This window comes from Mauremys mutica, chromosome 1, assembly GCF_020497125.1.
Source record: "Mauremys mutica isolate MM-2020 ecotype Southern chromosome 1, ASM2049712v1, whole genome shotgun sequence".
Lineage (NCBI taxonomy): Eukaryota > Metazoa > Chordata > Testudines > Geoemydidae > Mauremys > Mauremys mutica.
In genome coordinates, this window is record NC_059072.1 from 92,762,173 (window position 1) to 92,776,396 (window position 14,224).

The 14,224-nt window shown below is 40.0% G+C and overlaps 1 protein-coding gene across 2 annotated transcripts in view; it reads left to right on the forward strand.

Moving 5' to 3' along the window:
* MRTFA (myocardin related transcription factor A) overlaps positions 1 to 14,224 on the forward strand; it is a 155,267-nt gene that overhangs the window by 16,832 nt on the left and 124,211 nt on the right. The window contains exon 4 of one of the 2 annotated variants that reach the window (XM_044984528.1): positions 3,060 to 3,324. In XM_044984528.1, coding sequence (XP_044840463.1) covers positions 3,060 to 3,324 — 265 coding nt within the window. The remainder of the gene's footprint in view (positions 1 to 3,059; positions 3,325 to 14,224) is intronic. The other variant, XM_044984529.1, reaches the window with a different exon arrangement.

Genomic DNA, 14,224 nt, shown 5'->3' on the forward strand with positions numbered 1-14,224 from the left:
TGTTAGTCTCCAGCAAGTTTATCAAAAAATATTATTAATATCTATGTAACGATCCTAAATCTTGAAATTTGTTTGTGTAGCCTATAGTAGAGGCTAAGTCTCTTTTGAATTTAGAATGGTCTGATGCATTCAAAACCCAGGAGAAAATGGGGCATAATTAATGCCTGGGGGGAGAGGAGTGTCTTATTTCTCAGGTTTCAGAGTAGCAGCCGTCTTAGTCTGTATCCGCAAAAAGAACAAGAGTACTTGTGGCACCTTAGAGACTAACACATTTATTTGAGCATAAGCTTTCATGGGGTAAAACCCACTTCATCGGATGCATGAAGTGGAAAATACAGTAGGAAGATGTATATACACACAGAAAACATGAAACAGTGGGTGTTACCATACACACTATAATGAGAGTGATCAGTTAAGGTGAGCTATTACTAGCAGGAGAGAGAAACTTTTTTGACTGCTGGAAATGGGCCATTTTGATTACCACTACAAAAAGTTTTTTTCTCTCCTGCTGGTAATAGCTCACCTTAGCTGATCACTCTTGTTATAGTATGTATGGCAACACCCATTGTTTCATGTTGTGTGTGTGTGTATAATAATCTTCCTCATGATATAGTATATTTTTGTCTGTGCAAAATACTCTTATTGTTTTAACAAGAGTGAAAGCACAACAAACATTTTAAGTATTTAATTATCTTCTAAATATTAATGTGTGTAGCTTACAGCTCACTGTAAAATGTCATTCTTGTGCATGTGGCATGACGGATTGCAATATTGGAAGCCTACTGAAAAGATCAAGCTTCTGACTACAGAAGTCAAGATTCAGCATCTTTCACATACAGCATTTGAAGCACCATACCAAATTCTGTCAAGCAAAACTAACGTTTAACAAAACACCACACCTGCTTCTTCCCTAGGTGATGGTTGAATCTCAGCAGTCTTTGCATCCTAGTATTCACAAAATATCTGAGACTTATAGGGACAGAATGACATCTGGGGCACTCATGATGCATTGAGCCAGGGTTGCTGCATTTGTGTCAGACTGCTGTTTTTCCTTTGCGGTTACCGTTTGTAAAGTAGTCCACGATATGGAACAGAACCTCCCCCCCCCCCCAAAATAAAATAAAAAGGGAGACACCCTGTATAAGAATTAAATACAATGCAGACAGATTTAGAGTAACACATTTGCCCTCATTGCTCATATCCGTTTGAAAGTAACACTTATGTTTCTGTTAGAGGAAGTGTACTTAGGAAGGCGTAGGCATAGTCTGACTAAAGTGTGATGTAAAACCAAATACTTCATATTGCAGCAGACTTGTTTCATTTCACTAGAGTCTTGTCAGAACAAGTACTGATTTCCTTTGACTTCTTCCTAGTTTTTTCTTCTTCCACCTCCTTCCCCTTGCTTGTCTTGATTAGACCATGAGCTGGGATCCTAGGGATGAATATATGACAACGTATCTGAAATAACTCAGTATGCAGCGTGCCACCAGTTCTCAATACTTGTTAGTGCATGTGCTGTATTTGCAGTGTTGTAGCCATGTTGGTCCAAAGATAGGAGAGAGACAAGGTGGACAAGTTACTGAGCATTCTTCTGAGAAAAAGTTACTACCACTTAGCACTTTGCTGTTAGTTTTCAAAGTGCTCTGCAAACATTAATCATCTCTGAGATGGGGGAAGAAAGGGAAATGGAAGCAAAGTAATTGAAGCCTTGCCTACAAAAGGGGAATGGGAAAACAGTTTGAACCAATTTCAAACTGTTTCAAGTTAACAGTTTATGTGCTGGCCATTTGGGTCAATATACATGCCAAGAGTGGAGGAAGGCTGTGGAAATCTTCAACTAAAAAAGTTACTGTTCGATCAAGAAAAGAAGTTCTGCACCAGATTTAGGCTTTTACTCTATTTGGAGGGTTTTCTAGACTATATAGGGATTTCCTGATGATTTTACCTTTTCTTCATAGCTAGCTCACAACTCTTTAAAATGGAAGTTTAGCTTCTGAAAAGCCTTCAGATTGAAGCACAGCCGAAGTAGTGCAGGGCTGGAAACAGTGCTAAGGAGCGGGACACTGCCATCCCCATCAACTGAATGTGAATGTCCAGCGTAATTGCAATTACCATGTAAATATTGATGTTCGTAACCATTTTACTGATGATTCTCATATGGAAGCCAGCCAGTCATTCAGTGTGCTCCAGTCTGTGGAGCTGGATATACTACTACTTGGGTCTTGGATGCTCCAGTCTTTTGAAAGGGAGTTGCATGAAAGTACAGCTGTGAGTTTTAAATATTCACATTTAATCTGATTCTGTTAATTATTTGGATAATTGAGGCTCTTAATCTTGTCCTTTACATTGCTATTGCTCAGAGATTAAAGAGGAAAACTCCTCAGTTTGTTTACTCTGTGTAGTTGACAACACTTTAAAAGATTGTTTTCTCCATAGTAATCTTTTCACTGTTTTACATGGATTTTTTGCATAATGGGGGAAGATGGCAACTTTTCAGGTGTGAAAATGTGTGTGTAGAAGCAGGCAGGTGGACACATGCATGTAGTCCCTGAAATGACTTTACTCGTTTTAAGAAACTGACTAGATTTCAAGTTGATAATTAACCTTTTAAGACAATATATTGCTATAAAACAAGGAGATCCCTTAAAAAGAGATCAGCAGGGAAGCTGAGTAAATGTGACTAGCTGGAAGATTAGAAAAGATAAGCAGAATCCAACTTGTGAAGTGTGGGAATTTGAATTACCAATAGGTTGAGGATGCTGACCTTGTAGGTGGGTAGAGAGCAGGAGGAGGGTGACCATGCTCAGTAGCATGGCTAGCAAGCAGACTCAGCAATGATTGTGTTGAGGAGAAGAAAATGCCATGTGAGTTTTTAATCCAGTGGGTGTACTGGGTTTGAATGACTAGTGTTGGGTTTGAATTGAACTCAGTTGAAAATGAATTCTAACAAAGATCTAGAAATAACATTGGGTTTAAATGTAGAGACACCATCTTCAGCAAGGGAGGTGGGATAGTTCACTGTATAATAAGTACCAAACTTGTGTTCTCTGTCCCTTCAGCAGGTTGCCATCACGAAAGCCAAAGTGGATTTCTCCGGTGTGGTGTGCCTGCCCCCTTCCGCCATTGCTGGAAATGGGCTGGACGGAGGAGGGGCTGGCGAAAATGATGATGAACCGGTGCTGGTGTCGCTTTCTGCGGCGCCAAGTCCCCAGAGCGAAGCTGTTGCCAATGAGCTGCAGGAGCTCTCCCTGCAGCCCGAGTTGACCCTGAATCTTCACCGTGGCCGAAACCCCAATCTCCCTCCGCTAAGTGAGAGGAAGAATGGTAAGTGGCACAGTTCTCTGTGATGTCCTTGTTCCTAGTAACCAAGCATCAGCAGATACAGCAAGTTGACATGGCACATGCTTTGAATACAGTGCCACTTACATTTATAATACATAATTAATATGAACAGTTTGTAATCCAGAGCATGTATAACTATGGGAAACTGATGCAGAGCAGAAGAAGATTGGTGACTCGTGTTGGCTTTTGAAGTCCCAGAGGACTAACAATGAATGCTTGTGGGTTATTGGCCTGTGTAATTGGCAGAATAACCATCACATGCTGTGAGGTTATTAAGAGTTGTGCAAAACCAAAAGATAAAAGCAAAGGAAGTATCATCTCATCTTTAGGCTATCCTCTTGGAGCTGGTGACTCTTCTATGAGTCGTGTTTGCCTGTGTTCAGTCAGTTAGAAATCTTTCTTGTCGTGACTGGCTAAAATGGTCAGTTAGGTTTATTAAAGTTGCGAAGGATCCTGAATTCAGAAAGAGCAGGTGAGCTAAGCCTGATTTTATGTGAGGACACACATCACCTAGAGCCTGATCCTGCAAAGGTACAGTTGATGCCAGTGAGGGTTGAGCATTCGGCGCGGTGTGTTTATAATTGCAACCCAACAAATTTCAAATTAGGAAACTTGAAATGGCTGTGGAGGCCATTGCTCAGCATTTGGGGAAAATGACACCTAATTAACAGTGGGGGCTTAATTTGGGGCAGGGAAACTTCTTATCAGGATGGATAAAAAAATTGATTTAAGAAAAAAATTGGACTTTTTGGTTTAAATTAAATACAGGTTTATTTTAAAAACATATTTAAAATTACATAGGTTTTCAACCTTATATTTAAATAGCTAAGGTGCTTATCTATTAAAATAATTTAATTTTAATACAAAAAATAATACGATTTGCTTCAAAGTTTTAAAGAACTTACTGGCTAAGCACCTGGAACCAGTTTGTTGAATTGCTAAATCAACTTTTGAGAGCAGTAGCCTTTTTTTGCCAGTGCCAAGAGAGTATTTTCTTTATTTCAGTTTATTGGACTAGTTCAGTTCAATGACTAGTTTATCCAAAGTTAAGAAACTGATTGGATGTTGAACAGTAGGAAGGCTTATTTTCCTCTTCCAATCTATAAATTAAAACTCTAAATGTGAAGATGAGATCACTAGTTTTAAAATCTTCAAGGATCATAAACCAGAAACAGTTTACAATTCTCTAACTATAAATACTTCCTTTGTTGAATAAATCAGTTTGTTTTTAATACAAAATGTTTTAATAAACTTTTTGATAAAATTTTTTATGTATCTATCACATTTAAAGTTGTTTTATTTAATACAAATATTTAGATGATGTTTTTATGCATTTTTAAATTGAATTTTAATTTAATGCGAGTAGAGTTTGGCCCAAATCACAAGTAATAAATTAATCATCTAGTAAGAAAGAAAATGTACATCGTTCACCATTTTCTAAGATAATAAAAATGTAAAATTTAAGAATCGGAATAAATGTAAATTAAGCTATGTAATAGCTTAAATAAATGTGTATAGATACACTAGATCTTCCTGGTTAGCAAAAAGAAGCACCAACTTTAGTGTAAAGGTTTTATTTAATTGCAAATCAACATGTTTTAATGGATACCAACCAGTTATAATCAGTCTTTCTTTAGAAAAACAACTAAAATCTACAAATGCAGAACGTGATTAAAGCCAGTTATTTAAATAATGATTAAAATTGATGATTTAAATCAATGTACTCTGCTTTTTGGGCTTATCCATTTTTGTGACTCAGGAAAGCTGGGAATGCCTTTCCCTGGAGGCTAACCCAATTACCTGTATCACCTAGAGGGGTTTTCCCTAGTAACAAAAGTAAATCTCTCCGATGGGACAGGAAGGGAAGGCAATGAGAATTATTCTTCCCAGCCCTTTCCCCTTATACTGTGGTTACAATGTCCACAGCTGAATATATTCTAATGGAGGTTATGTTCTATTTCAGGGGTCGGCAACCTTTCGGAAGTGCTGTGCCGAATCTTCATTTATTCACTCTAATTTAAGGTTTTGCGTGCCAGTAATACATTTTCATGTTTTTAGAAGGTCTCTTTCTATAATTCTATAACTAAACTGTCGTTGTATATAAAGTAAAGAAGGTTTTTAAAATGTTTAAGAAACTTCATTTAAAATTAAATTAAAATGCAGAGCCCCCTGGACTGGTGGCCAGGACCCGGGCAGTGTGAGTGCCACTGAAAATCAGCTCGTGTGCCGCCTTCGGCACGTGTGCCATAGGTTGCCTACCCCTGTTCTATTTCTTGAGACACATCTCCTTGAGTTACAGTAGTGCTTAAGGATTTAATCTGTAGCCATACCACTGTGGGCTGTCATGTACTTAGCACAAACAAGTTAAACAGGGTTGGATCTGGAAAGTATTTGAATGGGAGCACCTCTCCACCCACATCTTTCCTCAAGGGGAAGCTAAGGGTACTGCAGGAAATGGGGTTAGTGATTGATTATGTGGTTCTATGTAGGGTTGATACTGAAACAGTATCCAGCATAAGGGGAATTATTTTGCCGGAGGGTGCTATCTTTCAGACAAGACAAAGTCCAGTGTCCATAGATGGTCATGGTCACTAGAGATAACTTGTAATATTTTCCTAAGAACTACAAATGTTAGTCCTGGTGACAGGTCAGATTCCCAAGTTGGGTAACCTAAATACTTAAATTCCCCTTATAATTTCAAATGTATAGAGTATTCTTCACTCCTAAAGCTGTGGTTTGTTGCTGTGAGCTTCTGAACAGCTGCTGTGTTTCATTTGTGGGCAAAGTGATTTGGGTGTGTAGTTAACACTAATGTATACACACACCCATTCTGTCTATAAGATACTGTAGGATGAAAGCTGTTACATAAATACAACCATCTACAAACTGTCTCAATGTAAAAGGACAGCCTGTTTAATGGTTCATGAGTCTCTGCAATGAATGATTTTGTTTGTGACATAATATATTAATGCATCTTAGATCAATAAATTTGTTCTTTAAAAATGTCTTTATAGAAGATATTTAAAATGGAGTTCTTAGTGACATTGATGAGGACAGAAGTTGAGTAACTTAATAGATATTGACCACTGTAGTTAGTTGTTTGTTATGTAGGTGTGATTATATTTCCAGTTATCTTTTGTTTTAAACACTGATCCAAAAATCTCAGCTGTTCTTCCAGTTGGGTTGACATTTGATTGCCTGAACATTCCTTAGCTTTATCAAATTGACTAGGGAAAAATGCCTTGTCCAATGGAACTGCTTCTGTGACAGCTGACCAAACCCAAGATATTGAGCAGTGGGTAGGGTGTGGAGGAGAGATCTTAATGTGACAGAGAAATGTTGGAGGTGCCGTGTGTGTTAAAGGGTATTCCATTTGCAGTTGCAGACAGGCACTGCTGACTCAGAGCTGAGCTAACTATTAGTGTCTAATGGCCTTCTAACAGAGGTTAAGCCTTTTGTGTTCCTTTAGCTTACAAAAGACTCTCTTCTCTTTACTAATAGATGTTTATAGGAATAAATGTTGCATCTGCAGTTACACTAAACAACCATTACTAGGACTAACAGTCCATGTGCTTCAGGGCATAAATTGATTATTAGTTGAGGTCAAAAAGAGACTTCTCCACACAGTATAGTACTGCACAGTTTAAATGCATAATGGGAGTTTACACTTTTCGCTGAAGCATTTGGCATTCTCTGTTCTTGGAACAGAGAATCCTGGACTAAATACGTGGTCAATCTGTTCTAGTGTGGCAGATCCTATGTTCTTACTGCTGCAGAACTGAAATGCAAGAGACTATCAGTTTGTGTCCACTTTTTCCAAACCAGGGGTTCCTCTCTAGATTTCCCTGGACTTTATTACAATTACAAATGATATTTGTGAATCTCACAGTGAGATGATCTTGAATGTCTTAGCATCCATAATCATGGTATCTGAGTGCCTTTTCCAACCCTAAAGGCAAGAGATCAGATTTAAGAATTTCATGCAAGTTGGTCACTTTAAGTGAACTCCCTGTTTAGCTTTTAATTTCAGTCGCATGAGGATGATTACCTCACTCTATCCTTGGCCTCTACCCATTGACCAGTCTTGTCACTAGAAAGTCATCTCTCTGTCCTGAGGCCATGTAAAGTGTTCTGATAAGTCTGAGGCTGTCCTGGTTTTTTCTTCTCATTGTTTGAATAGCTTTGCATTCAGTTATGTCATTCAGAAGAACACTGCCGTTACAGGTTCGGGCAGAATTTGCAGCTGCTTGTCATATTTTTAGTCTGAGTTTGGGTTGCTTACACTCTACAGAATGCCAGGGGCATCTTGGGGGAAAGACTCTACTGGTTGGAATGTGTGGAGTTTCAGTGTGGTCACAACAATTCTTGTAACAGGCATTTGCTTCAGGTATCTGAGAGCTTTCACTGTGCAGTATAGTGAATGGTTTACAGAACATGGAATTAAATTTTTGCCACACTGGCTAATGCAGACTGGACTCTGCTAGACATTGCAGCACAAGCACTCTAAATGTTTTAAGGAACTCATAACACATTTTTTTCCTACACTTACACAGTTTTTAAATTACAGGTGTTAATATCTTAGATGTCACGCATAGCGTTCAACTTCATTTAAGGAATGGTGCTGGTGGATGTTCCTGTATTAACATTCTCCCTACCCCCGATCAGAGCAATATTTGTTACAACCAGATTAAGAAATGGTTGTCAAGCATAGTTTGCAAACACCTTGTTAAGCTTTGCAACCTACTTTTAGCTAGCACAGGTTTAGTATGCAACATGGATATTATTTTCTTCAGGACAATCATGCTATAAACTGTCCCCTTTAACAAGTCTTCATGTGGCTTGTGAACATGTTTAAGAAGGTGGAGTTTGTGTATGCCAACAGCAATTGGGATTAACACTGAAAACTATCATGATATTACAGGGGACATGGTCTTTGTAAAACAGTCTCTCCACGTTTATTTGTTCTAGGGTTGGTAGTGCTTCGGGGGTTGCCCTCAATCCCTGCATTTGGTCATCAGGCGATAGTTGTTGCCTTATTTTATACTTAAACGTGGAAAGTACACTAAAGATGTTGTAACATTCACACACAAAAGGCAGGAAGTTCATAGCTCTGTCTGATTTGTCCTTCACACACATTCCAAGTGGGCTTACAGTCCCCTCACAGTTGTGTGAGCAAAAGGAATGGTATGTTGGTATAAGAACAACCAGTCTGCCTTGGATAGATTTAACAGAGAAATTGTCAGTTACATGTCCTAAAAGACTATGCCTTGCCCAAAGATTTCTCATGCTGCTTTGAGGCCCAGATCTTGCTGGAAAAGTTGGACTAGTATTGATGGGGATTACCATACAGCACAGAAATTAATCTTTTGGAATAAAGCAAGGTTAAAAAATATTGTCAAATAGTGATAAGGGAAATTAAATAGGCAGTTAAAGGTAGTTATGTGAAGGCTGTCTTTACCATGCACTGTCTTCTTTAACAAGCTTACTCTCAACATCAGGTTTTGTTTGTTTCTACTGAAGACAGCATGATTTTTTTGTAACCCCCCCCCCACTCCCCAGGTTTGTTATTTCTCTCTACTTTTTCTGAGATATCAAGGTGACACTGTATATAACCCTGTGGTTATTTAAAACAGTCCTTGTTAATACATGGAAATGGCTTTCTGAATAAGCCAGGCCCAGAGCTGGTAACTGGTCGTTTTGGGCATTTCTTCGTCATAGTCATCATGTTAATCATGGATTTATAATTGCTTGTCTAAACGTGTATAGATATAGTTTATTTCCCTAGTTTCAATACACTTAAGAGTTTCTTTTTGCTAAAGGCTATATTAAGTGCCAGTAAAATGTTTCAGTGGTTACCAACGAATGAGTGTTAGCCTTAGCAGAATAAAAATTACAAATGCAAAACATGATTAAAATCAACAATTTAAATCTGTGTTTCCTGCTTGCTGATTTTAAATCTTGATTGAAATTGGTGATTTAAATTGCTTTGATTTTAAATCAGTCCACCCTGCAACTACTTATCTGTGTTAGTTTGGTGTGGGTATGTGAACACCAGTAATGGCGCCTGAGTGTGGAGTTACTTCTAGGGTGAAAAATAGTGCTTTTCCTAGGTATCGGAGAGCAGGACTTTCTGAAGGAGGAAAGGGAACTGTTTCTCTCATTCTACCCTTGTTTTTCTCAAAAAATAAGGGAAAACAAAGCATTTTTGTTGACAAATTAGGTGTCTCTCCCTTTGCTTGTTGTGGATTGTGACAAAGCTTCAAGTCTGTATTGGTGGGTCCTGCGCGTCCTGGTGGGTTCAGTGGTCTCAGAAGCTCACTAAGGCCCTCAATATGACCTCCCTTTCCCAGTATGGCGGCAAAGGTTACAGCTTATTGAGCTATTTTCATCACAGGCCAGTATGGGAGGTGAGAAGGTGGAATACCCACAGTCTCTGTTGCTCCTTATTGCTCCACAGGCACCGTTTGGTCTCCCGCCTGGACCAAAGTCTGTTTCCCCTCTCAAAGGGATCTCTGTAGATCATGTGGGGAGGAAGGGGGGAACCCGAGCCCCCCCTCTACTCCGGGTTCCAGCCCAGGGACCCTAATGATAGCAGCTGTTAGCAGCTTCCCCGTTCCACTGACACTGCTTTGATTCCTTGGGCTACTTTCCCGTGCTCCCCTTTACCAAGCTTCACTCTTACCTCAGGGCTCAGTAATGCTTCCTCTCCTCCAGCTCCTTTCACCTGGGCTCCTCTCAAGAACATAACATAAGAACATAAGAATGGCCGTATTGGGTCAGACCAAAGGTCCATCTAGCCCAGTATCTGTCTACCGACAGTGACCAATGCCAGGTGCCACAGAGGGAGTGAACCTAACAGGCAATGATCAAGTGATCTCTCTCCTGCCATCCATCTCCATCCTCTGACGAACAGAGGCTAGGGACACCATTCTTTACCCATCCTGGCTAATAGCCATTTATGGACTTAACCACCATGAATTTATCCAGTTCTCTTTTAAACACTGTTATAGTCCTAGCCTTCACAACCTCCTCAGGTAAGGAGTTCCACAAGTTGACTGTGCGCTGCGTGAAGAAGAACTTCCTTTTATTTGTTTTAAACCTGCTGCCTAGTAATTTCATTTGGTGACCTCTAGTTCTTGTATTATGGGAATAAGTAAACAACTTTTCCTTATCCACTTTCTCAACATCACTCATGATTTTATATACCTCTATCATTTCCCCCGTTAGTCTCCTCTTTTCCAAGCTGAAGAGTCCTAGCCTCTTCAGTCTTTCCTCATATGGGACCCTCTCCAAACCCCTAATCATTTTAGTTGTCCTTTTCTGAACCTTTTCTAGTGCTAGAATATCTTTTTTGAGGTGAGGAGACCACAACTGTACACAGTATTCAAGATGTGGGCGTACCATGGATTTATATAAGGGCAATAATATATTCTCAGTCTTATTCTCTATCCCCTTTTTAATGATTCCTAACATCCTGTTTGCTTTTTTGACGGCCTCTGCACACTGCGTGGACATCTTTAGAGAACTATCCACGATGACTCCAAGATCTTTTTCCTGACTTGTTGTAGCTAAATTAGCCCCCATCATATTGTATGTATAGTTGGGGTTATTTTTTCCAATGTGCATTACTTTACATTTATCCACAAGAAAAATGGCAAGGAGAGCTTTTAAAGCAGTATAAGTGGGACCTTAATTGGTTCCAGCTGTCTCCATTAGCCTAACAGCCTTTACTGACCCTTTGTCAGTTAATTGAGGTCAGATGCTGGCATTAGCCTTAACTGGTTAAATTGACCTCAGGTGTCTTGATTGGCCTGGTGTAGCCCTTGTTTGGCTATCCAGGGAACAGGGACCTGCTCATTCTGAAGCTTATATACCTGCCTTCCACTACCCTCTTATATCCGTCTGGCCTGAGTCCGTCACAGGATGTTCAAGTTTAAGATGTTCTTCTATGAGTGGGCCCTGGACAAATTGTCAAGGTTCAGTTCCCTACTTCAGCTCCTCACTATGTATGCCTATTACGTAAAATCCTAGCCTTAAGGCCTGCATTATTATTTGTGGACTGGTAGCACTGCCTATTAAGGTTGCTCAATGCTTCCCATTATAAGACACTGTTTTCAATTGCTGTAACTTTGCCAAATTTGAACCAGGCTGAAATTTTCCATGCTAGGTGTCTTCCACAGGCTGACTTTGGAATGTTCAACATTTCCTGTCAATGCGGCTAGAGAAAAATGTTTGTTTTTTCAAAGTTTTTAAAAAATTTCTTGGTTACCTTTTATTTGGAAAGCTGTAGTGCTCCCATGCTTTGGATCAGGGACTTGAAATTTGGCAAAGTGCGGCTTGTGTGTTAGGTGTGTGCCTTTTTGCCATTTCCCATGAAAATATGCCCTAATATGACTAAATTATAGGCCTTTGAAAAATCGCAGTTTTCATGTGCTCACTAGAGGTTTGCTGGTGTTTAACAGCTAATATACTCCTCACTGAGCATTCTTGAGCCTCTCTCACAGCTTCTGTGTGTGATCAGACTATACATACACCAGTCCCTCCGAGTGACTATACTACCACTTATGGCAGCAAAACTGATGTTGCTCAGAGGTGTGAAAAAAAACACACCCCTGAGCCATAGAGCTGGTACCCGAGTGATCTTATAGCGACAAGGGGTCTGGGATCAGCAACTTGAGTGGAGACTGGGACTGAATAGATGAGGAGTCAATGATGGGGTACAGATAGGACAGGCTCACGTTGGTAGGGATGTGGCAAAGAGGTCAAGCTTGGGGGATGGGCAAAGAATCTGGCCAACTAGAGAACTCTGCTCTAAAGAGACTGGAATGAAATCCAAAATCCCTGAGTGTCTTCATTCCTCTGCTGTCAGCAAATATCTGTGGAACCCATTGGCAGTGTCCATCCTTTGTAGTGCTGAACCACATGGAGGATAGCCTACTACTGCTAGCATTTACTCCGTTAGCTCAAGTGGCAGAGATTTGCGCGGTGGATCTAAACGTTTCAACCCTGCAAATCAATCATGTACACGTGTAAAATGACATGTTTTTCAGTTTGCTCTTATAAAAATGTAGGAAGTTACACACAAAGCTGTTAAAAGAACATTAATAAGATTGCAAAGTCAAACACTCAAAGGCTAGAAAATGAGGCAATCTTAATCCTGAACCCATTTCCACATGCATTATGATACAGTCTTTAATTGCAGGATTACATACAATGTTTTCCACTGGACCCTGCCTCAGTCAGGGCTCAGAATGGATGCTCATTAAATTAAAAGCTGTTCAATACTTTGTTCTCCTTATTGGTTAATGTGTATTCCCAGGCTGCCTTACTGCACACTATTCAAACCTTATTTTGAAGACAGAATTATTAATTTCCTCATAGCTTTTCTGTGATTCTTTCATGACAGTAAATGAGTGCTTCTCATACATTAATGAATTTATTTTCACAATCCCTGTGAGATGAGGGGGTGGTGGTATCTCAGTTTTATAGGTGGAGAACTGAGGCATAGAGAGATTAAGATCAAGTGTCCACTGACTTTGGGTGCCCAGTTTGAGATGCCTATGAACTGATTTTGCATAGTAGCTGGCTTCATATAGCATTTCATATGTTCAAAGCACAGCTCCCATTGACTTTGGTTGCAGCTCTAACTGCTCAGTACTTCAGCAAATCAGACCCCAGATTCTCAAGTCAGGCACCTGGAAAATGAGGAACATCTGTGAAAAATGTGGTTTGTGACTTGCCTGGCATCATACAGGAACTCTGTGGCAGGGTCAGAACCCAGTTTCCCAGAGCAGCATTCAACTGCCATAACTGTGAGATTGTCCTTTCTCTTCCTGTGATGTTCTACCTTGTTCACTACATTCCTTCAAACTTCTGCAACACACAAGATAAGGTCTTACAGACAACTTCTTCCTTCAATACATAACCCCGATTCATTCCCAGAGCACTGTCCATTCTGTGTACTGAATAAGACAGGCTCCTCTGGAAATAATAGTGTGAGATCATGTGACAAAAGACTGCATAAGCATTATCATACATCAGGAGGCTAAATTAAGTTTGAATAGGCAAACTTCATTTTGGCATTTCCTAACTTTTGAATGCTTGACTTTGCAACTTTAATGTTCTTTTAAGGGTGTGCATATGAGAGAGAATATAAGTCTTGAAGCTAGGACTGCATAGATGGTATTTGGGAGAGCATGATGCCTTAAAGTCAAAAGGCCCAAATTATGTGTTGTGATTTAGTCTGTTTGACACTCTCTTGGTCTAAGAAGGACGGAAAACCAACAGAAACATCCCTGCTGGAATGTCTCCCGCAGAAAGGGATTCCCTGGATAGTTTTAATCTGTCATAATGAGACTCTGTTGAGTCCTTCAGCAGAAGTGTTGGGGGGAGGGGAGGAGGAGATGTTGCTACAACCTTCTGCACTTGGCTCTTCTAAGATGTTGTCATGGCCCTTAATGGCCGCACATGTGAGTAAGGGCAGCTTTGAGGCCAGTTTAGACATGTCTACACTGTCCTGCAGTTCAGTTTATAGAGGTGGGGGTGAATAGCAGTGGGTACCAAAGTGCTGTGCTGTACCTCCCCCATGTGGATTTTGGGGGCACCAACTACAAGGATCCTACTTAGCATTAATATAGTCCTGTTTGAAGGGGACTATGTTAATGTGCACTATGAGCCTTTTAGTTTGTACCCACATGTAACTCCTCCGTGTGGACAGCACATCACTGTGGTGCGTATTAGTATTAGGTCAAAACGCAGGGCAAAGTAGACTTGCTGTTCAACAGGTATAAGGGGCCAAAATGTAGGAGGTGCAAAGGCACCTTTGCAAATCCAGGTATTCCTCTGCTGAAAAAAACTGCCAGAATAGAGACTCTGGCCTAAC